The 24,319-nt window shown below is 49.4% G+C and overlaps 1 protein-coding gene across 2 annotated transcripts in view; it reads right to left on the bottom strand.

Annotated features, from left to right (window-relative positions):
• The window catches only part of syap1 (synapse associated protein 1), a 45,104-nt gene that overhangs the window by 14,124 nt on the left and 6,661 nt on the right, over positions 1-24,319 (bottom strand). For both annotated transcript variants that reach the window (XR_005461311.1, XM_038802516.1), the window contains exons 2-3: positions 15,939-16,057; positions 9,476-9,542 (exon numbers count right to left, since the gene is read on the bottom strand). Coding sequence is in view for 1 of the 2 variants with exons in the window: in XM_038802516.1 (XP_038658444.1) it covers positions 9,476-9,542; positions 15,939-16,057 (186 nt within the window). In the remaining variant the exon portion in view is untranslated. The remainder of the gene's footprint in view (positions 1-9,475; positions 9,543-15,938; positions 16,058-24,319) is intronic.

The raw sequence follows: 24,319 nt of genomic DNA, 5'->3' as shown, positions 1-24,319 counted from the left end.
TGTTCCAGTGCAGCTGCACCCCTATCTAAACTGTTCCAGTGCAGCTACACCGCTAGCTAAACTGTTCCAGTGCAGCAACACCCCTATCTAAACTGTTCCAGTGCAGCTACACCGCTAGCTAAACTGTTCCAGTGCAGCTGCACTGCTAGCTAAACTGTTCCAGTGCAGCTACACCCCTATCTAAACTGTTCCAGTGCAGCTACACCGCTAGCTAAACTGTTCCAGTGCAGCTACACCGCTAGCTAAACTGTTCCAGTGCAGCTACACCACTAGCTAAACTGTTCCAATGCAGCTACACCGCTAGCTAAACTGTTCCAGTGCAGCTACACCCCTAGCTAAACTGTTCCAGTACAGCTACACCACTAGCTAAACTGTTCCAATGCAGCTACACCGCTAGCTAAACTGTTCCAGTACAGCTACACCGCTAGCTAAACTGTTCCAGTGCAGCTACACTGCTAGCTAAACTGTTCCAGTGCAGCTACACCCCTATCTAAACTGTTCCAGTGCAGCTACACCCCTATCTAAACTGTTCCAGTGCAGCTCAACATTCGCATCGACCAACAATGTGGAATATTGTCCAGATATATTCTGTTTACAGAAACAGGATAAATCCAACCCAACCAATTACTGACCCATCAGTCTACTCTTTTTTTTTTTTAAATAATTTTTATTGAAAGAGTTTTTCCATACAAACATTTACCCCTACTAATTTTAAATTATTTACAACACAATCCCTCTAGGCAAATGTCCCTCCCTCGCCCGCCCTCTCGCGCGCACCAGTCCTCCCCCCCCCCCAGGCAACCTTAACAAACAAGGCAGCCTACAGTTTCAGACATGAGCAGCGAGCAGACTTGCCCGCGTTACAGTCGTGCATGTCCCCCCACGGCCCTTGCTGCCCCCCTCCCCTCCCCCCCCCCCCCCCCCCCCCTCCCCCCTCCCCCCCCCCCCTCCCCCCTCCCCCCCTCCCCCCCCTCCCCCTCCTCCCCTCCCCCCCCTCCCCCCCCTCCCCTCCCCCCCCCCTCCCCTCCCCCCCCCTCCCCTCCCCCCCCTCCCCCCCCCCCCCCCCCTCCCCCCCCCCCCCCCCCCCCCCCTCCCCTCCCCCCCCTCCCCCCCCCCCCCCCCCCTCCCCTCCCCCCCCCCTCCCCTCCCCCCCCTCCCCTCCCCTCCCCCCCCTCCCCTCCCCTCCCCCCCCTCCCCCCCCTCCCCTCCCCCCCCTCCCCTCCCCTCCCCCCCCCTCCCCTCCCCTCCCCTCCCCCCCCTCCCCTCCCCTCCCCCCCCCCTCCCCTCCCCCCCCTCCCCTCCCCTCCCCCCCCTCCCCTCCCCTCCCCCCCCTCCCCCCCCTCCCCTCCCCCCCCTCCCCTCCCTCCCCCCCCCCTCCCCTCCCCTCCCCTCCCCCCCCTCCCCTCCCCTCCCCCCCCTCCCCTCCCCTCCCCTCCCCCCCCTCCCCTCCCCTCCCCCCCCCTCCCCTCCCCTCCCCTCCCCCCCCTCCCCTCCCCTCCCCCCCCTCCCCTCCCCTCCCCCCCCTCCCCTCCCCTCCCCTCCCCCCCCTCCCCCTCCCCTCCCCCCCCCTCCCCTCCCCTCCCCTCCCCCCCCTCCCCCCCCCCCCGGGTTGCTGCTGCCACGACCCCGAACGTCTATCTCTGATCTAAAAAGTCAAGGAAAGGTTGCCACCGCCTGGCGAATCCCTGTACCGACCCTCTCAGGGCAAATTTGATCCTTTCTAGCTGAATATAGCTAGCCATATCATTAATCCAAGTTTCAACGCTTGGAGGCCTCGCGTCCTTCCATTGAATTAATATCCTTCGTCGAGCCACTAGGGACGCAAAGGCCAGTATTCCGGCCTCCCTAGCCTCCTGTACCCCCGGTTCTACCCCGACCCCAAAGATCGCAAGCCCCCATCCTGGTTTGACCCTGGACCCCACTACCTTCGACACCGTCCTTGCCACCCCCTTCCAGAACCCTTCCAGCACCGGACATGCCCAGAACATATGCACATGGTTCGCTGGGCTTCCCAGACATCTGACACACCTGTCCTCACCCCCAAAGAACCGGCTCATCCTTGTCCCCGTCATGTGAGCTCTATGCAGCACCTTAAATTGAATGAGGCTCAGTCTCGCACACGAGGAGGAAGAGTTGACCTTCTCCAGTGCATCCGCCCACGTCCCGTCTTCTATCTGCTCTCCCAGCTCCCCTTCCCACTTGGCTTTCAGTTCCTCCCCTGATGCTGCTTCCGCCTCCTGCATTATCTTGTAGATGTCTGATATCTTCCCCCCTCCGACCCAGACCCCCGAGAGCACCCTATCACTCGCCCCCTTACTGGGGAGCAGGGGAAACCCCTCCACCTGCCGCCTAGCAAATGCCTTCACTTGTAGATATCTGAACATGTTTCCCGGGGGGAGCTCAAACTTCTCCTCCAGCCCTCCCAGGCTCGCAAACCTCCCCTCTATAAACAGGTCCTTCAGCTGCCGTATGCCCACCCTGTACCAGCTCTGAAATCCCCCGTCGATGTTCCCCGGGATGAATCTATGGTTCCCTCTTATTGGCGCCGCCAACAGACCTCCCATTTCCCCCCTATGTCGCCTCCACTGCCCCCATATCTTGAGGGTGGCCGCCACCACCGGGCTCGTGGTGTACCTCGTGGGGGGGAGCGGCCATGGTGCCGTTACTAGGGCCCCCAGGCTTGTGTTGCCACAGGACGCCCTCTCCAATCGTTTCCAAGCTGCCCCCTCCCCTTCCATCATCCACTTGCGCACCATTGACACATTTGCCGCCCAGTAGTACCCCGAGAGATTGGGCAGTGCCAGCCCTCCACTGTCCCTACTCCGCTCCAAAAAGACCCTCCTCACCCTTGGGGTGCCATGCGCCCACACGTAGCTCATGATGCTACTCGTCACCTTTTTGAAGAAGGCCCTAGGGAGGAAGATGGGCAAGCACTGAAATAAAAACAAGAACCTTGGGAGGACCGTCATTTTGATTGACTGCACCCTCCCCGCCAGCGACAACGGTACCATGTCCCACCTCTTAAATTCCTCCTCCATCTGTTCCACCAGCCTGGAAAAGTTCAACTTGTGGAGGGTCCCCCAGTTCCTTGCCACCTGCACCCCTAAGTACCTAAAGCTCTTTCCTGCTCGCTTGAAGGGGAGTCTCCCAATACCCTCTCCCTGGTCCCCCGGGTGTATCACAAAAACCTCGCTTTTGCCCAAATTTAGTTTGTACCCCGAGAAGTCCCCAAACTCTGCTAATAGTTCCATTATCTCCGGCATTCCCCCTTCTGGGTCTGCCACGTACAGCAGTAGATCATCCGCATACAGCGATACTCGATGTTCCTCCCCTCCCCTAGTCAGTCCTCTCCACCCCCCTGAACCCCTCAGTGCCATCGCCAACGGTTCAATCGCCAGTGCGAAAGTAGGGGGGATAGGGGACATCCCTGCCTGGTCCCTCGGTGGAGCCCGAAATACTCCGACCTCCTCCCGTTTGTCACTACACTCGCCGTCGGGGCCGAGTAGAGCAACTTCACCCACTTAATAAACCCTTCCCCAAACCCAAACCGTTCCAACGTCTCCCACAGGTACTCCCACTCCACCCTATCGAATGCCTTCTCCGCGTCCAGCGCTACCACTATCTCAGCCTCCCCCTCCACTGCCGGCATCATAATTACATTCAGCAATCTCCGCACGTTCGTGTTGAGCTGCCGCCCCTTCACGAACCCCGTCTGGTCCTCATGGATTACCCCTGGCACACAATCCTCTATTCTAGCTGCCAGGATCTTTGCCAGCAACTTGGCATCCACGTTCAGAAGCGAGATAGGCCTGTAGGACCCGCACTGCACGGGGTCTTTATCCCGCTTCAATATCAGGGAGATCAGAGCCTGCGACATTGTCGGGGGCAGAACCCCCCCCTCTCGCGCCTCATTAAAGGCTCGAACCAGTACCGGTCCCACCAAGTCCACATTTTTCTTATAGAATTCCACCGGGAACCCATCTGGCCCCGGCGCCTTCCCCGCTTGCATCTGACCTATTCCCTTGACTAGCTCCTCTAGCCCTATTGGCGCCCCCAGCCCTTCTACCAGCCCCTCCTGGACCCTTGGGAACCTCAATTTGTTTAGGAAGTCCTCCATTCCCCCTCTCCTCGTCGGCGGCTCAGACCGATACAACTCCTTGTAAAAATCCCTGAAGACCCCGTTCACTTCTTGCCCCTTCTGCACTACCTTCCCGCCCCTCTCCTTCACTCCCCCAATCTCCCTAGCCGCATCTCGTTTGCGAAGCTGGTGTGCCAGCATCCTGCTCGCCTTTTCCCCATACTCATAGACCGCGCCCTGTGCCCTTCTCCACTGCGTCTCTGCCTTCCTGGTGGTCAGCAGGTCGAACTTGACCTGCAGGCTGCGCCGTTCTCCCAGCAGCCCCTCCTCTGGTGCCTCCGCATATCTCCTATCCACTTCCAATAGCTCCCCCACCAGCCTCTCCCTCTCCTGCCTCTCCTTTCTTTCTCTGTGCGCCCTTATGGAGATCAGCTCTCCCCTGATCACTGCCTTCAGGGCCTCCCAGACCATCCCCACCTGCACCTCACCCGTGTCATTCAAGTCCAGATAGCTTTCAATGCTCTTCCGGACCCTTTTACACACCTCGTCGTCCGCTAACAGCCCCACATCCAGCCGCCACAGCGGGCGCTGGTCCCGCGCCTCCCCCATTTCCACATCCACCCAATGCGGTGCATGATCAGAGATCGCAATGGCCGAGTACTCAGCTTCCCGTACCCTCGGGATCAGCCCCCTGCTCAACACGAAGAAATCGATTCTGGAGTACACTCTATGGACGTGGGAGAAAAAGGAATACCCCCTCGCCCTCGGCCTACCAAACCTCCATGGGTCTACTCCTCCCATCTGCTCCATGTACCCCCTCAGCACTTCTGCCGCTGCCGGCCTCCTATTGGTCCTTGAGCTCGATCTGTCTAGCCCGGGGTCCAGCACTGTGTTAAAGTCCCCCCCCATGATCAAGCCCCCTGCCTCCAGTCCCGGAATGAGGCCCAATAGGCGCCTCATAAAACCCGCGTCATCCCAGTTCGGGGCATATACGTTGACCATCACCACTTTCTCCCCCTGCAGCTTACCCTTCACCATCACATACCTACCCTCCTTATCCGCCACCACCTCCTCCGCCACGAACGACACCCTCTTTCCCACCAGAATCGCCACCCCCCCGGTTCTTTGCGTCCAATCCAGAGTGGAACACCTGTCCCACCCACCCCCTTCTCAGGCGAACCTGGTCCACTACCTTCAGATGGGTCTCCTGTAACATTGCTACATCAGCCTTCAGTCCCTTCAGGTGTGAGAATACCCTTGATCTCTTGACCGGCCCATTCAACCCCCTCACGTTCCAAGTGATCAGCCGGGTCGCGGGACGACCCGCCCCCTTCCCCTGCCGATTAGCCATGTCCTGTTCCCTGCTCGCCCCGGGTCGACCCTTCCCTTCTGACCCGCTCCCCATGGCGATGTCCCCCTCCCCCCACCTCTCCAGCCCTCCACTTCCCGTTTCTGGTCTTTTCAGCAGCAACCCGGTATCCCTCCCTAACCCCCCTCCCCCCCCACCCCCAGGCTAGGACCCCTCCTAGCCGCGATGTACCCTCCATCGTACTCCCGTAAGTCAGCTGGTTCACGCTGACCCGGCTGCTCCTGCCACACTCCGACTCCCCCCGGCTCGGGGGGGGGGGGCCTCCCCCCCCTTGCCACTCCTCCCTGGCCCCGCTCCAGCGCGGGAAAGGTCGCCATTGCTAGCCACGCCCCCGCACTCCTCCCCTCCCCCCTCCTCTGCCCCGCGCGCGGGAAAACAGAGGAAAGCCCGCGCTTTCGCCCTGCCACACCCCACCCCGCCATCTTCAGTTCCACCCCCGTCCCCGTCCATGCCTGTAAAAGAACCCCCCCTAGGAACCCATATCCCCGATCTGCTCTCCCCCCCGTCCCACCTCCCCAACTTAACATTATAAATAACAGATAAATAACAAATAACAATGTACTTAACAGTCGCCCTCTACCAAACAGCATAAATAACCATAAATAACCATGAATAACCACAATAACAATAACTAAGGGAAGTTGGCAAAGGGGGAAAAAACATCAAAAGAAAAACCACAGCAAGAGTTCAAAATCCAAACAAAGAATTCAGCAGAAAGTATCCGAGCGGCTACGGCCGCCAAGTATCCCCTGGGTCTAATTCGAGTCCAGTTTCTCTTCCTGTACAAAGGCCCACGCCTCCTCTGGGGACTCAAAATAGTGGTGTTGGTTCCTGTAGGTGACCCACAAGCGCGCTGGCTGCAGCATTCCGAACCTGATCCGTTTTGCATGTAGCACCGCCTTCGTCCGGTTGTACCGGGCCCGCCGCTTTGCCACCTCCGCACTCCAGTCCTGGTAGACCCTCACCGTCGAATTCTCCCACTTGCTGCTCCTTTCCCTCTTGGCCCACTCCAGCACTCTCTCACGGTCGCTGAGTCGCTGGAACCGCACCAGCACCGCCCTCGGGGGCTCATTTGCTCTTGGCCTCCTAGCCATGACCCTGTAGGCCTCTTCCAGCTCCAGGGGCGAAGGGACGGCCCCTGCCCCCATCAGGGAGCTCAGCATTTCTGCTACATATCCCGGGAGGTCTGACCCCTCCAGGCCTTCTGCCAGGCCCAAGATCCTCAGGTTCTTCCGCCTCATTCGGGTATCCAGCTCCTCAAAACGGCTCTGCCATTTCAGGTGGAGTGCCTCGTGCACCTCTACCTTTCCCACGAGGACCGTGGCCTCCTCCTCCCTCACAGTCATCTCCTGTTGCAGCTCCCGAATCGACGCCTCTTGGGTCGCCTGGGCTCCCATCAGCCTGGTGGTCGTCGCATTCATTGACTCCAAGAGCTCCATTTTCAGCTCCGTAAAGAAGCGCAGGAGAGCGGCCTGCTGCTCCTCCGCCCATTTCCTCCATTCCTCGGGTGCGCCCCCGGCCGCCATTTTGGTCTTCTTCCCCCGCTTTTTTTTGGGAGCTGCTGTTGCTTTCTTTACCACCCCACTCCGGGTACCGACCATAAAGTTGGTCTGGTTCTCTTCAGGGAGCCTTCCCCCACCGGGATTTGTCCCTACAGCGCCGTTGGGGCCCTCCAATCGGCCCGAAAACACCTTTGTAGCAGGAGCAGCCAAACGTGCGACTTAGCTGGTCATAGCCGCAACCGGAAGTCCCATCAGTCTACTCTTGATCATGAGCAAAGTGATGGAAGAGATCACCAACAGCGCTATCAATCAGCACTTGCTTAACAATAACAAGCTCTTTGACGTTTAGGGCCAGTCACCTCCTAGCCTCATTACAACCTTGGTTCAAACATTGCCAAAAGAGCCGCATCCCAGAGGTGAGGGGAGAGTGACTGCCCTGGACATTCACTGAGTGTGGCATCAAAGGGCCCTAGCAAAAACTGGAGACATTAGGAATCAGGGGGAAACTCTCCGGTGGCTGAAGTCATACCTAGCAGTGTCCGAGGCCCAGCCATCTTCAGCTGCTTCATCGATGACCTTCCTTCCATTATACGGTCAGAAGTGGAGATGTTCGCAACTTCTCAGATACTGAAGCAGTTCATGTCCAAGTGCAGCAAGTCCTGGACAATATCCAGGTTTGGGCCAACAAATGGAAAGTAACATTTGTGCCACATAAATGCCAGGCAATGGTCATCTTCAATAAGAGAGAATCTGACCATCACCCCTTGAGATTCAATGGCATTACCATCGCTGAATCTCCCACTAATATCATGCTAGGGGTTACCATTAACCAGAAACGGAACTGGACTAGCCATATAAATACTAGAGCAGATCAGAGGCTGGAAACCCTGGGAGTAACTCACCTCCTGACTCCCCAAAGCCTGTCCACCATCTACAAGGCATGCTCTTGCCTAGATGAATGCAGCTCCAACAATATCCAAGAGACTCAACACCATTCAGAACAAAGCAGCCCACTTGATTGACACCCCTTCCACAAACATTCCCCCCCTGCACCTCCAACAAACAGTAAATAGTGTGTACAATCTATAAGATACACTGCAGAAACTCACCAAAACTCCTTAGGCAGCACCTTTCAAACCCAAGGCCATTACCATCTAGAAGGACAAGGCAGCAGATACACGAGAACCTCACCACCTGGAAGTTCTTCTCCAAGTCATTCACCACCCTGACTTGGAAATATATCGCCGTTCCTTTACTGTTGCTGGGTCAGAATTCTGGAACTCCCTCCCTAACAGCACTGCGGGTGTACCTATACAACATGGATGCATCGGTTCAAAGCAGCAGTAAATGCTGGCTATCCAGTGAAGCCCACATCCTATAAATGAATTAAAAAAAGGTCATCCAGCCTAAGATAGGAATGTGAAGTTTATGTTGGATACCCCTGAATAGAAATCTCATTTTGCAAGGTGTAAACATCTTTGACCACATTTAGACTACAACTTTAGCATTGTGTAAACAAGAAATCCTGAGTAGTGCAACCAAACTGCAGGACCAACCATTCCTACCTACCACCACCAGGACCAAAGTGTACGATCATTTCTCTTCCGCTCCCTGGGTGCAGCTAAATACTGGGCACCTACCTCGGACTGTTAAGCCTCACATAAAACCTTGCTGTATCTCCTCAAAATGGTAAAGGATAAAAATGAAATACATAACGCATAAAAAAAACACAGATTAATGGACAGAGTTGCAGAATCTGGTCCCTAAAAGAATACAAAAATATGAGAATATGTAATAGAATATGTCAGATGTATTCAGTCACCATGAATTTGTGTTTCTGATTTGCAATGTGTTAAACAGCGACACAGTGGTTAGCACTGCTGCCTCACAGCTCCAGCCTGATTCAATTCCAGCCTCGGATGACTGTGCAGAGTTTGCATCTTCTCCCCTTGTCTGTGTGGGTTTCCTCCGGGTGCTCCGGTTTCCTCCCACAGTCCAAAGATGTGTTGGTTAGGTGGGGTTCCTGAGTTACCAGGATGGGGTGGAGGTGTGCGCTTGGGCAGGGTGCTCTTTCCAAGGGCCGGTGCAGATGTGATGGGCTGGGTGGCCTCCTTCTGCACTATAGGGATTCGAAAACAGCATATCGTCAAATTTACTCTAAGCAGGGTAATCTGCCAGCATATATTTAAATGTGCTTTGCTTTTCACAGATTCATTGTAAATGATTTTGGCCAAATGTATCAAATAATGAGAAATTTCCATCACATCTGAGGAATATGGAATTTGGAAAGTCAATTGAGACAAAGTTAAAAAAATAGTTAATGCTTAGCTATTCTAAAGCAGAGACTTGTATACACAACATTCCACCGGCAGACAGGTTAGGTGGATTGGTCATTCTAAATTGCCCCTTAGTGTCATGATCAATGTGCAGGATTAAAGAGATCGGGCGGGGAAGTGGGCTTAGGTAAGGTGCTCTTTCCAAGGGTCGGTGCAGATTCGATGGGCTTTAGGAATCCATGAACAGTACCTGTTTTCTTTGTCAACTTTTCTTGCACAAATTTGTCTTGCTCTTTTTTGAAATCTCCAATGATGGTCTAAAAATGCAGAAAAATAATTTGTTTACAACCACATGATTTGGATACAAACTTATGGCTTGAACTTACTTAAAACTAACTTTTTGCCATGCACAAGAGCACGCTTTTGCTTGCATATACAACAATAGCTGATGTGCTGCACAAGTGCCTGTTTGTAAACTAATATCAAATCAACAATTGTTGAAAAAAATGCAAAGTGTTATTTTCTACTTTATCTTGAGAAAACACTTTTCCCTTCAATATGAGAAAAAGACTGATTGCAAAGCAATATTTTGTATTTCCTTCATCATAAACTCAGATTAAAATGGAACTACAATCACACTTTGAATACAAATTCAGCAACAGCCACAAAAGCACTGTCCAATATAACTTATACACAGCTTTAGGTTTACTCGAATGTATTTTCTAGTTTTAAACCAGCGCATGTACCTTTGATAAAATTATCCAGGTTCAACCAGGTCGTGTGTGTTTATTAAAAAGAAAATATTAAGGCATAAAGTTACTGCTAGAAATTGGCCAACCCAGTGATTGAGGAAACACAAGCAAAACTCAGGTTTCGCCAATCTTTAACACAAGAGCAGATTTTCGGTGGCGGCCGTGGAGTGAGTGGCAGCTCCTGGTCGAAGGCGTTGGATTGGGCACTTTATACCCGTTAGTGAGGTAGCTCCGGCAGGAAAGTGGTGCAGAGGGCGGCATGTGGTACAGTGGTTAGCACTGGGACTGTGGCGCTGAGGACCCTGGTTCGAATCGCGGCCCTGGGTCACACTCCGTGTGGAGTTTGCACATTCTCCCCATGTCTGCGTGGGTCGCACCCCCAAAGATGTGCAGGGTCGGTGGATCGGCCACGTTAAATTGCCTCTTAATTTAAAAAAAATAATTGGGTACTCTGAATTTTAAAAAAAGGATAGTACAGAAGATGTAGGGGGAAAAAGTTCTCCCCAAGATTGGTATGTCTACTGGCTACTAGACCCGGCAAAAATGTTAAAGACCTGGCTAAGGAATTGGAGGTCTAGCGACAATTGCAAAAAATTGGCAGAGGGAGAAGGATCGACGCCAGTGGGAAAGGCCAAGATGGAACAGTTGATGGCCTTCATTTCTATTTTAAATTTTGAGTACCCAATTATTTTTTTCTTCAATTAAGGGGCAATTTAGCGTGGCCAGTCCACCTACCTGCAGATCTTTGGGTTGTGGGGGTGAAACCTACGCAGACATGGGGAGAATGTGCAAACAGTTGATGGCCTTCTTCAAAGATAAATTTCGACAGCAGAGAAAGAAGATGCATGGGGACTGGTTGAAGGTCATCGAGGGAGCAATAGCACCTCTGCGAGGGTCATAGAACGAGTGGAGAAGCGACTCGAGGCACAAGGGGCAAAAACACAAGAGGTGGAGACGGTGGTATCTGACCAGAGTGACCGGCTCGTGTCCCTGGAGGCGGAGGTTCTGGGAGACCTATGCCAGTCGCTGAGGATGAAGGTGGTGGAGCATGAAAACAGGTTCAAGCGGCAGAACCTACGGATTGAGCAGCTGCCAGGTGTGGGGAACGAGCACCATGAAATACAAGTCAAGGATGTTAGCCACGTTGGTGGAGCAGGGAGTGCTGGACAAGGCCCCAGATGTGGACTGGGCCCATAAGTCTTTAAAGCAGAGGTTGAGAGCAGGGGAGCCTCTGCGCGTGGTGATTGTGTGCATTCACAAATGCGTGGAGAAGGAAAACAATCTTGCGATTGGTCAGGGAGAAGTGAGACTGTGAATGGGAGGGAACCGCGTCCGAATATATGAAGATATTGGTGCAGAGCTGGCGAAGGGGCGTGTAAGATTCAACAGGATCAAACTGGTGCTGTACCGAAGGCAGATCCGATTTGGGGTGCTTTATCCGGCGAAACTGTGGGGCACATTCGAAGGCCGGGAATACTATTTGGAAACCGCAGAAGAGGCCAATGACTTAATAAGGGCCATAAACTGGGGGAGATCTGAGAGTTGGTGTGAGATGGAGGAGCTGCATCTGCAAAAGTTGGAGGTTATGGTTGTTGTACGTTGCCGGAGGGTGGGAGGGGGTTCCTTTTGTTTGTTGATGTTATTGTATATTGCATTTTGCGGAGTTAAACATATGTATGGGGGTAGTTGTTCCCCCTCACCCACATCTGTGGTGTTTTTCTTTTGGAAGGGGAGGAATATGGCTTTAGTTGTTTTTTCTATCTACGGGGTGTGCGCGCGTGTGTGGGTGTAGGGGGGCTGTTGGCGCTGACACGCTGGCAGGTAATGCTGGTGAAAAGAGGTGAGGTGGGGGAGGAGGCCGAGAGAGGTGGCGAGGTGAGGGGCAGGACAGGAGGGAGAGATGGCGGGGGGAGGGGGGGGGGGGGTGGGGGGCTGGCACATTGGAGACTGAGCATGGTCATGGACAAAGAGGGGGGCCATCTTGGATGGGGGGAGTGGAGGGTTAAGCCTCCGGTATGAATTGTAACGTGGAACGTTCGGGTATTAAATTGGCCGGTTAAGAAGTCCATGATTTTTGTGCACTCGAGGAGTTTGAAGATGGAGGGGATCTTCTTATAGAGATGCACCTCCGAGTGAAGGGCCAGGTTAGGTTGAGGAAGGGATGGGTGGGACAGGTATTCCACTGGATGGTTTTCTCAAAGTCGTGGGGGGGGGGGGCAGGCATCTTGTTGAACAAAAGAACAGGGTCCGGGGGGGAAAAGAAGATATGTGATAGTAAGTGGGGTGATTGAGGGGACAGCGGTGGTGCCAGTCAGTGTGCATGTGCCGAATTGGAAATATATAGGGTTTGTGAAGGGTTTGCTGGGAGCAATCACGGATCTGGATACGCACTAATTGATTATGGGTGAAGATTTTAATAGCGTTATGGATGGGGGGTTGGGGTGGGGGAGTACTCTTTCTTCTCACACGGGTATAAGGTGTACTTGAGAATTGGTGAGCCGGGTGGTTCTGTTGCGGGTGCTGGGTGCGGAGTATGCGGAAATTGTAACATCCGATCACGCGCCGCATTGGCTGGAGTGAGGCTCAGTGAGGGGCAGGTGCAGAGGCCGGGATGGCTGGATTTGGGTTTGTTGGGGGACAAGGGGTTCTGTGAAAAGGTGAGGTCGGCAATCAGGATGTATGTGGAAATTCATCAGAATGGGGATGTGTCGGTGGCTGCATTCTGGGGTGCGTTGAAGGCAGAGGTCCAAGGGGAAATTCTCTCGTTCAAGGAGTACAGGGACAGGAGGAGGGAGGGAGGAGCATGAACGGCTGTTGGATGAAGGATGAGGTGGACAGGAGTTACGCAGGGGCCCCCACTAGAGATATTGGCGGAGTGGAAGACCTTGCATGGACAGTTCAATAGGTTGACTTTGGGGAGGGCAGTGGGGCAGTTAAGGGGGGCGAGGGGAGTTCAATATGACAATGGGGAGAAGATGATTCGCATGCTGGTGCGAATTTTAAAGGTGCGAACGGAGAAGGGGAAGGTCGCGTCTGAGCTGGGGAAGATAAATGAGGCTTTCCAGGAGTACTATGAACAGCTATATAGGGCAGAGCCGGATGGACAGTAAGGGGTATGGGACGGTTCCTGGACGGATTGGAGGTTCCAAGGTTGGAAGAAGAGAAGAGGCAGGCATCGAAGCCGCTGGGAATGAGGGAGGTGATTGATAGCATTACAGCGCTGGATGGATTTCCGGTGGAGTTCTATAAGGCATTTGCAACTGAGTTGGCCCTGCATTTGTTGAGGATATTTAGTGAGGCATTGGAGATAGGGGAGCTGCCAGAGACACTGGCGTAGACTTCGATCACGCTAACCCTGAAGGGGAAGGATCCATCATATAGGCCCATTTTGTTGTTGAACACTGACATTACGGTACTGGCCAAGGGTGGGGAGGGTGCCAGAGGTCATTGTCTCTGTGGATGCAGAGAAGGTTTTTGATTGGGTGGAGTGGAGGTATTTATTTGAGATTTTGGGTAGGTTTGGGTTTAGCCCGAAGTTCATGGTGTGGGCGCACTTGTTATTTGTAGCTCTGGTGGCAAGTGTATGTACAATTGGGACGAGTTAACAGAGTTTTGGTCTGTACAGTGTCCGTTGTCGCATTGCTGTTAGTGTTTGAGCCCATGGTGATGGCCCTTCGGGAGTCAGTGGAGCGGCAGGGGATTGTGAGGGGAGACAGGGAGCACCGAGTGTCATTGCACACGCATGATTTGTTGTTGTTTGTGTTAGACCCACTGGAGAGTATGGGTAGGAACATGGGAATATTGGAGAGGTTTGGGGTAATCTAATAATTATCTTTATTAGTGTCACAAGTAGGCTTACATTAACACTGCAATGAAGTTACTGTGAAAATCCCCCAGTCGCCACACTCCAGCGCCTATTCGAGTACAAAGAGGCAGAATACAGAATGCCCAAATCACCCAACAGCACGTCTTTCGGGTCTCTGGGTAGAAGTTGAAAGTCGAGAAGAGCGAGGTGTTCCGGTGAATGCGGCGGGGCTGGGGGCCAATTTGAGGATGTTGCCATTTAAGGTAGCTAGGGAAAGGTTCAGGTATTTGGAGATTTAGGGGACGAGGGAATGGGCTATGATGCACAAGTGGAATTTGACAACATTGGTGGAGGAGATTAGGGGGATTTTAAGAGATGGGACACATTACACCCGAAACTGGCAGGGAGGGTGCAGGTCGTGAAAATGAATGTGCTGCCAAGGTTCCTGTTGTTTTCTAGATCCTACCGATCTTCCTTCCTTCTTTGGAAATTGGAGACGGTGATCTCAAGAGTTTGCAAGGGCAGGGAAAGTGGGTTAGAATGGAGGAAGAGAGCCATGGTGATGGCTCTGTTGCTGTTAGTTCGAAGGAAGTATACGGGGAGCCCAGTGGTACAGTCAATGGTCAGGGTGTGGAATCAGCTGAGGCACTTTAAATTAGAGGGGATGTTGGTGTCGACACCACTGTGCGAGAACCATAGGTTTCAGCCGTGGGAGATGGATGGGATGTACGGGAAGTGGAGGCAGGCGAGGCTGGTGAGAGCAAGTGCTGCTCCTGGACGAGTTGGGAGAGAGGGTAGGTTTGGGGATATATATGGGTGGTTGGCGAAGCGGGGGGGGGGGGGGGGGGGGGGCTGCAATGCAAGTGGTGAGGATCAGGTACATGTGGGAGGATGAGTTTTGGGGGGGGGGGGGCAGGAGAAATAGACTGGGGTCTGTGCTGTGAGGCGATACGTAGAGTGGATTCAACCTCCTCTTGCACGCGGATGAGCTTGATTCAGCTCAAGGGGCATATGACTCGGGCAAGGATGAGTGGGTTCTTTCAAGGGGTGGCTGACGAGTGCGAGAAGTGCAGGAGGGGGTCGGGGAATCATGCACTCACGTTCTGGGGTTGTGAGAAACTGGAGAGGTACTGGGAAGCGGTGTTTGGGACGTTGTCCAAAATTATCGGGGTGAAGGTCACGGAGGTCCCAATGGTGGTGATCTTTAGGGTGTAGGAAATGCTGGAGCGGATGAAGGAGAAGAGTGCTGATGTTATGGCCTTCTCTTCTTTAATTGCCCGGTGAAGGATCTTGCTGAACTGGAGGTCAGATATACTGCTTGGGGTGGCGGCCTGGCTGGGAGATCTGTATGATTTTTTTTATGGTTGGAAAAGAACAAATTTGAGTTGAGGGGGTCGGAGGAGGGCTTCGAGACACGATGGGGATTGTTCATGATAATGTTTGAGGAACTGTTCGTTGCGGGGGAGGAGGAGAGGGTAGGGGGTAAAAAGGGGGAAAATTGTACAGACTGTGGATTGTGACGTGGTGGAGTGTGTTGCATATGTTACTGTTTTTACACGTTTGTAATAAAATACATTTTTAAAAATCTTTAACATGGTGTTAAAATATTTTCTGCTTGAAGCTTTCCCCCACCCCACCCAAAACTGGCCAGGTCTCCAGGTCAAAATAACGAGATGGCAAGTTTCTTCTGTTGAAATTCGGAAATATTTTGTAAAAATCCCTTTCAGGTGATTAAAAATTTGGCTGCTCATAGGTGGTGGAGGAGTCAATGATTTGTAAATATGCTCGTTTGTTGCAATAACTCCAGTTCCAGGAGCAATGATAAAACTGCACTAAGTTACCACTGTTAACCGTAACGTGTGAAGGAAGGAAACAATTACTTTCTATTACTTCACCTGATTACACTGCTTCATGGGACATTTTCCATGTGAATATGCAAATGAATTTTTACAAAAACCTGAACTATATATTAACCAGCACAATTTGTACCCAACTACCTCCAAAGCAAAAACTCTACCCAGACATCCTCATGAATTACTGGACACGGGCATAACAGCACCATAATTCTCTCATATTCTTCCTTCATTTCCTCAACACCATCCACCATGGCTGTAATACATTAACATATATGTGTCTTTCTGTGGAAACATACGAACCTTGTCAATCACACCATCAATATTTCCTTCCTCGACAGATTTCTTAATAGTCTGTGCGGTCTCAACCATGGATTCAGATATCTTTTTGGTCGCAGCAGTGGCAAAGCTGAACAGATAATCTATGCAAGAGAAGAAAATGTCAGATATGTAATGCGACTCTAGGTATATAACAAGTATCTAGACTAAGTTAACAGAACCCTCAAGTAATTAAAAGGGCGTGTAACATTATCCTGCTTCCTTGCCCTTGTTTTGAGATCTTCAATAAACTTGCCAAATGCTTCACTGAGCCAGGTTCTTTTGGTATTCCTGTGGAATCTACATTTCACAACTTGTATGCTAATGTGTACAAAATAACTGTACATAAGAGATTCTACAAAGCAAAAAACACATGGTTAAATACTCACGCAGTATTACAGTTTTGAAGTTTTAATCAAACAAAGCTGTATCTATTAACTGAACAGAATGATATGACAAATTCTGGGTGTCACCAAGAGATACTGCACCTAAACTAGGTATCGGTTCTTTTATCCCAAGGGTCTAAATTCTCTTTCCAATTTCTGACACAGCACATATGTCAATTCAATTCCTCAAATCTATCCTCATAACTGAAGTTTCTCATCTCTGGAACCATTCTTGTAAACCTCTTCTGCAGTCTCTCCAATGTTTTCACATCCTTCCTATAGTGGCGCGCACGCAGAACTGTACACAATAAATATTCCAGCTGAGGTCTAACTAGTATCTTGTGCAAGTTCAGCATAACCATCTTGCTCTTGCAGCCTATACCCCTATTAGAAAAGCCCAGAATACTATATGCTTTATTAACTGCTCTCTCCACGTGTTCTGCCACCTTCAATGATCTATGCACATGTACACCCAGGTCCCTCTGCTCCTGCAGCTCATTTAGAATTTTACCCCTTATTTCATATTATCTCTCTATGTTCTTCCTAGCTAAATTATCAACTCACACTGAACTTCATCTGCCACCATCTGCCCACTCCAACTTGTCTATGTCCCTCTGAAGTTCTACGTTGTTCTCCCCTACACAGGTTACAATACTTTCAAGGTTCGTATCAGCCACAAACTGTCCCCTGCACACCAAGATCTAGATCAACACCCCCCCCCCCACAGGAGTACCACTACAAACCTTCTTCCAGCCTGAACAATATCCACTGACTAGTACTCTCTGCTTCCTATCATTGTCAATTTTGAATCCACGTTTCTGCTGTCCATTTTATTCCTTGAGCTATAGCTTTTCTCACAAGTCTGTTGTATGGCACTGCATTGAATGCCTTCTGAAAATTCATGTACACCAGAGTTTTTCAAACTCAGGTTCGCGACCAGCAGGGGGGGTCGTGGGGCAATCGGTTGTGGCGTTCCCAATCACGGGAAGAAGTCCCCAATGGCCACAACCGGTTGTTAAGATTGCCGGCCGCGGGCAGTCCCCGATTGGTTGCGACATTTGAGATTGGGGGGGGTGGTGGGAGGCTGGGCTGTGCGCTGGTCACTGCACGTGTGCACAGGGGGTGGGGACAGGGAGCAGACAGGCACCCAATGTGGACTCACGATGCTAACGGTGGTGGCGCCAGGTTGTAGCGCTCGTCCTCTGTGCACTGCTCAGCTCGTTCCCACCACTTATTGGCAGTATGCGAACTGTGGCTCAGTGGTCAAGCTGTTCAATGGCCGGTAGTACTTCCGCTTGCAGTCCCATGACGTGAAGTACTGGTTGGAAAGTGTTCAGCAGTCAGTGACTGGGGTGGAAGTAGCTACTGAACAGTGAGGGGGAAATCAGGTCAGGTTTGTCAGCCAGGAATACCGATCAAACGAGGCCAGTCAATACAGCTGACACATGTCAACACTGGAAGTCAACACAGTCATCACTTTGTGTCACCACTCTCTGGAAACCAGGAAGTCAGTGTTTTTGGTGAGAATGGAGAGGGTGATGACTTAGATGTTTGGATAGTGCAATGTAGTGGAACCAATAATAAATATTGTTACATTGTGTGTTTGACAAGTTACTTCATCTCGTCTAAAGTCATAGATTGTAAAGTAAAAACAAGATTGAACATTTTTCCATACTTGTTTAAATTTCAAAAGAAATTGGTATATTTTTAAAACAAAGTTTGTGTGTTAATATAAGGATGTGCATGTTCAACTGAAATGGTTTGATTTTCAGTAGTAAAAAGTCATAAATATGGAAATATCAAGTATTGGAAATAAAGTTTCAAAGTAAATAAAAAAGAATGCTGGCTGCAGCAGGCTTTAAATATGATCATTGAGTCTTTTTGCCAGAGAGAAGGTCACCTGCCCGGCGCGTACGCTCACGCCACAAGCCCTGTGCTTTTTGTAGCTGCCAGCAAGCAAGCAACAGGACTGTGTGAAGAACTGAAGCTGGATTATTTTTGTAATAAGAAAGATAGGGCCAGAGACACAAACAGGTCAGGGTCTCACAACTGAATCTGCTGGAGAGAACTTCGCAGGAGAGTCCCTGGCATGAAAAAGCAGTGCTGGTGCCTGCTGGGCCTCTGGTGAACAACTCATTAAGAAGAAACTGAAATCAGAAACAAAGCAGTATAAAGATGATTTCTTGAGGTATGGCTTTATTGTGCCAATGCAAATAAGATGCAAAACCCATGAGTGGTATATGCAGCGAAGTAATGGCAAATGAAAGTTTAAAAACCTCAAATCGTCAAAGGCTTTTAAAGACTGAACATGCCAAATTCGAGGTCAAACCTCTTGCTTTTTTTCAAAGGATGCAGTGAGAACTTAAATCATCAGCTGAAGTCCTAAGCATAAATGTAGCATTGAGTGACAAAGCAAGCAAGATTGTGAGGACCAAGCAAGTGAAATTGTGAGGCCCAAGCAGGCTCACCTGTTGCATTAAAGGTAAGCAATAATGGTGTGTTGCGATGGTTGGACAGCGCGGTTCATAATTGCTAGCTGGCATGGGTCCCTAAGTTCCGCCGGTTGGTAAAAGTAGGTCCCAGAAAATAAAAGTTTGAAAAACACTGATGTACACTACATCAACAACACTACCCTCATCAACCCTTTCTGTTATCATCTCAAAAAATTCCAGCAAGTTAGGTAAACATGATTTTCTCTTTAGCTCTTCCTAATTGACCCGGTTTTCCAAGTGACTTCTAATTCTATCCCAAACAATTGTTTCTAGAAGTTTGCCCCTCATTGCTGTTATCCTGATCTGGTGGCTAGAGCTATCCGTACAATCTTTTTTGAACAAGTGTCTAACATTTGCAATTCTCCAGTACCTGGTACCACCCCCGAGTCTAGAGAAGACTGGAAGATTATGGTCACACCCCTGCAATTTCCATTTTCACTTCCATCAATATCCTCATGCAGTCCCAGTGCCTTGTCATTTTTAAGTACTGACAATCAACACTTCCTCCTTATCAATTTTGAACCCTTCGAGGAACAGTGTTTCCTTGTCTGTCCCCATAGTCTACGTATCATCTACCTCCTTGCTAAAGACAGATGCAAAGTATTCCTTTAATATGTCAGCCATGTCCCCAGACTGCTTGTATAAATTCAGTTTTTGGTCCCTGATCGGCTCCATGCCTCCTTTTACCGCACTTTTATTGTTTATATGCTTATAAAAGACTTTGGATTCCCCATTAGGGCTGCCTGTCTTTTCTCATAATCTCTCTTCACTTCTCTAATGTGCTTTTTCACCTCCCCTCTGAACCTTCTTAGTTCTCAACTGTTTTCTATCCAACACCAGTATTTAGCACACTTTATCTTCCTTATATTAATTTCAATCTCCTTTTTCTTCCAAGGAGTTTAGAATTTGTTTACCCGACCTTTCCTTTTAAAGGAATATGCTTTGAAAGTGTCCAGACCATTTCTGTTTTGAACACATTGTTCAGCTACAGTTTTTCCCGACAACTTTTGTTCCAGTCTAACTGGCCCAGCTCCATTCTTGCCCCATTGAAGTCGGCACTCCCTCAGTTAATTATGTTAATCTAGACTACCTACTGCCCATTTCTATAATCATTTTAAACCTTATGATACAATGATCACTGTCTTCTAAAGAAGAGAACCCCTGTTTTAATTTAAAATGGACTGTCTCTGGATAAAGCCATGTAGTAGTGGCTTAAAAGGAATCAGGAGCCCATTTCAGCAATAACCTACTCACGGACACTCAGTTTGGGTTCCGCCAGGGTCACTTCTGCTCCTGACCTCATTACAACCTTGGTTCAAACATGGTGAAGAGAGCTGAATGTCAGAGGTGAGGTAAGAATGGCTGCCCTTGTCATCAATGCAGCAATTCACCGAGTTATGGCAACAAGGAGCCCGAGCAAAACTGGAGTCAATGGGAATCAAGGGGAAAACGCTCTGCTGGTTGGAGTTATACCTGGAAGAAAATGTCTGTGGTGGTTGGAGGTCAATTGTCTCAGCTCCAGGACATCACTGTAGGAGTTCGCTGATGATTACACACTCTTCAACATCATTTGTGAGTCCTCAGATACTGAAGAAAGACCTGGACAATATCCAGGCTTGGGCTGACTAGTGACAAGTAACATTCACGCCACACAAGTGCCAGGCAATGCCAACCTGCAACAAGAGAGAATCCAACCATCTCCCCATGACATTCAATAGCATTACCATCGCTATATGTGTTCGCTGAATTGATGGTTCCATCACCAGTAACCCCACCTAACTTTCTGAACACTAAGGCGCAATTTACATGGCCAACCCACCTAACCACCTTTGGCCTGTGGGAAGAAATCGGAGCACCTGGAGAAAAAGTACGCAGACATGGGGAGAGAGTGCAAACTCCACACAGAAAGTTACCCAAGGCTGGATTTGAACCCGGGACCCTGGAGCTGTAACGCAGCAGGGCTAACCACTGTGTCACCCCTTAGGCAGCATCTTGCAAACCCACGACCACTAGGTCAAGAGCAGCAAATATCGAGGAACTCCATTATTTGGAGGTTCTCCTCCAAGTCACTCACCACCCTGACTTGAAAATATATCACCGTTACTTCATTGTTGTTGGGTCAAAATCCTGGAACTTCCTCCCTAACAGCACTGTGGGTGTAGCTACACCTCAGGGACTGCATTGGTTCAAGAAGGCAACTCATCACCACATTCTGAAGGCCAACTAGGGATGGGCAATAAATGCTGGCACAACCATTTCACCATGATTTCACTGGGTTACAGGGATAGGGGAGATACGTGGGCTTCAGTAGGGTGCTCTTTGTAAGGGCAGTTGCAGACTCAATGGCACGAATAGCCTTCTTCTGAAACTGTAAATTCTATGAATAACCAGCGACACCCACATCACGTAAATTAATTTTTAAAAAATAAGAAAAGCACTGGACAAAAAATAAAGTAAATTCTATTCAGTCCATGAATGAGGTATTGATTTTAACAGTACAAGCGGTGGCCAATTGTTTTTATTTTACAAAGGGAAGGAACGTCTTCAAAGTAATCAATCCTGGGAACAGATGGATTTGTTCCCTGTTCTATCGCTCAAGGTTCACTTGATGAAAAAACACAATGTTACAATATGTGATATAAATATAAGCTACACTGAAAACAGATCAGCAACTAATTTGATACATGACTGAGGTCTCTAGTTGTCAGATTTAATATAGAAGTCCACCAACACTGATACATTTTCAAGTTGCAGCTTGTGTTTAAAATACAACAAATATATCAGCAATTGATTGGAAAGTTTTTCGCCATGATTTCACAATTGCCACCAGGGCAAACAGGAGATTTGTGTACAGATTTTTATTTTTTCTAAAAATGTGGAACACAGTGAAGCCAAAAAAAGGGCTAAATATAAACAAGTCAGAAAACTAAACTATTTGGTCCTGATGTAAAGGTACATTAGTGGGACAGTCATAATAGTATTCAGGAAGTCTTTCAAGGTACATATCACCACTGTAAAGGGCTTCAACATCTAATTCTTTCTGATCTTTTGGATTGTCCTGCCATCGATGGAATCCATCGGAGGGCAGCACGGTAGCATTGTGAATAGCACAATGGCTTCACAGCTCCAGGGTCCTAGGTTCGATTCCGGCTTGGGTCACTGTCTGTGTCCGGAGTCTGCACATCCTCCCCGTGTGTGCATGGGTTTCCTCCGGTTTCCTCCCACAGTCCAAAGATGTGCAGGTTAGGTGGATTGGCCATGATAAATTGCCCTTAGTGTCCAAAATTGCCCTTAGTGTTGGGCGGGGTTACTGGGATATTGGGATAGGGTGGAAGTGTTGAACTTGGGTAGGGTGCTCTTTCCAAGAGCCAGTGAAAACTCGATGGGCCGAATGGCCTCCTTCTGCACTGTAAATTCTATGATCTCCACCCACTCACCAAGCTCAGTCTGACTAAGTTTGAAATGCCATATTCTGGGTGACCCCAACAGTGCTAACTTACAATTCTGCTTGAACTCTTATTCACATGTTAGTAACGTACAAACTAGATTCCTCCATGCTAACTGTGAAAGTTCCACATCAACTTGGACTCTAGACTAAAGCTTATAAGAGATAACTCCAGTGAATTGTTTGATACATGTTTATGAACTTCAATTCAATGCTTGAAACAATGTTTAAATTATGTCCTCAATCATTGTCATCGCTGAACTCCCTCAATGAATTTCAGGACTGATAATTCTCATCCTTTATCCAGATTATTCTATTGATTGCCAGATTACTGCATTGGTACCCCCAACGACCCACTAACTCGCCTTACTATCGATATCCTGCAAATGGTAAAAATCTCTCTGGATCAGGTGGCATAGTGGTTAGCACTGCTGCCTATGGCGTTGCGGACCGGGGTATGATCCCGGCCCCGGGTCACTGTTTGTGTGGAGTTTGCACATTCTCCCCGTGTCTGCGTGGGTTTCACCCCCACAACCCAAAGATGTGCTGGTCAGGTGGACTGGCCACGCTAAATTGCCGCTTAATTGAAAACAAAATTATTGGATACTCTAAATTTATTTTCAAAAAGTCTCTATGGATTCAGTAAGCAACAGTGGACAGGCAGTGAGACATTATTAACAATAATAATAATTTGTATCAGTGTCACAAGTAGGTTTACATTAACACTACAATGAAGTTACTGTGAAAATCCCCTAGTCGCCACGCCACGGCACCTGTTCAGATACACGGAGAGAATTCAGAATGGCCAATTCACCTAACAAGCATATTTCATTTGTGGGAGGAAGCCCACGCACAGAAGGGGAGAATTTGCAGACTCTGTGCAGACAGTGACCCAAGCCGGGAATCGAACTTGGGTCCTTGGCATTGTGAAGCAACAGCGCTAACCACTGTGCTACCGTGCAAAGGCAATCTTTAAAAAAAATCAGCAAACTCAAACTGGGAATATCCAGTGCAGCAAAGTTTTACAAACAATTTTGAACTATTTTTTCATGCAAAATAAGTTTAAATGCACTGCGCTTTAATATTGAATTATAGACTTTCAATTTAGGTGGCAAGTGGCTAGTCTCCAACAAGAGCAACTGTTCATTTGCTTGGGGCAACAGAAATTTTCTACATACTTCATAGGCTACCTTTAAAAAAAGTTTTTATGAGTACCCAATTCATTTTTTCAAATTAAGGAGCAATTTAGTGTGGCCAATCTACCTACCCTGCATATCTTTGGGTTGTGGGGGCGAAACCCTGCAAACATGGGGAGAATGTGCAAACCCCACATGGACAGTGACCCAGGGCCGGGATTGAACCTGGGACCTCAGCGCCGTGATGCAGCAGTGCTAATCACTGCGCCACCGTGCTGCCCTACTTCATAGGATACCTAATCGAACTCGTTGCCTGAGTATATAATCTTTCATGTATCAACACATACAGCTATTAGGCCTTCAAGCCATGTGGACATGTTCCACCTGTAACCTGGACCAGATGGTATACAAACGAGGAGGTAGATTAGAGAAAAAAATCTGAGGTATTGGTTAGTCGAAGATTATCTGTTTACTTGAAATGTCTAAAGAATTGCAAGGAAACAAATTTGGGATCACCACATTTTAAAAAGGGGAGAAACCAGAGGAGTGTATGTATCAGAGGTCCATTAGCCTTGCATTAATACTGGGTAAAATAATGGAATTGCACTGTACAGGGTGAATGAACACCTGCATCGTAAAAGCTTATGAGTAACAGTCATCAAGCTGTAGGGATAGTGATTCTACTCACCAAATCTCCCATTTAGGAAGTTACAAACACAAAAATGTAGAAATCCTTCAGATTTGGTTTATTTTGACTTCCAGCAAGTCTTTGATAAAGTTGTACACAAAAGACCAACTAAAGTAAAATCAACCGAAATTAAGATGCAATATCAGAGTGGAGAAAACTTGGATTAAAATATATAAAATGCAGAGATCCTGAAAGGAGGTCTTGGATACGGGGTGAGAA

This window comes from Scyliorhinus canicula, chromosome 7 (genome assembly GCF_902713615.1).
Source record: "Scyliorhinus canicula chromosome 7, sScyCan1.1, whole genome shotgun sequence".
Lineage (NCBI taxonomy): Eukaryota > Metazoa > Chordata > Chondrichthyes > Carcharhiniformes > Scyliorhinidae > Scyliorhinus > Scyliorhinus canicula.
This window is presented reverse-complemented; position numbering and strand designations above follow the sequence as displayed.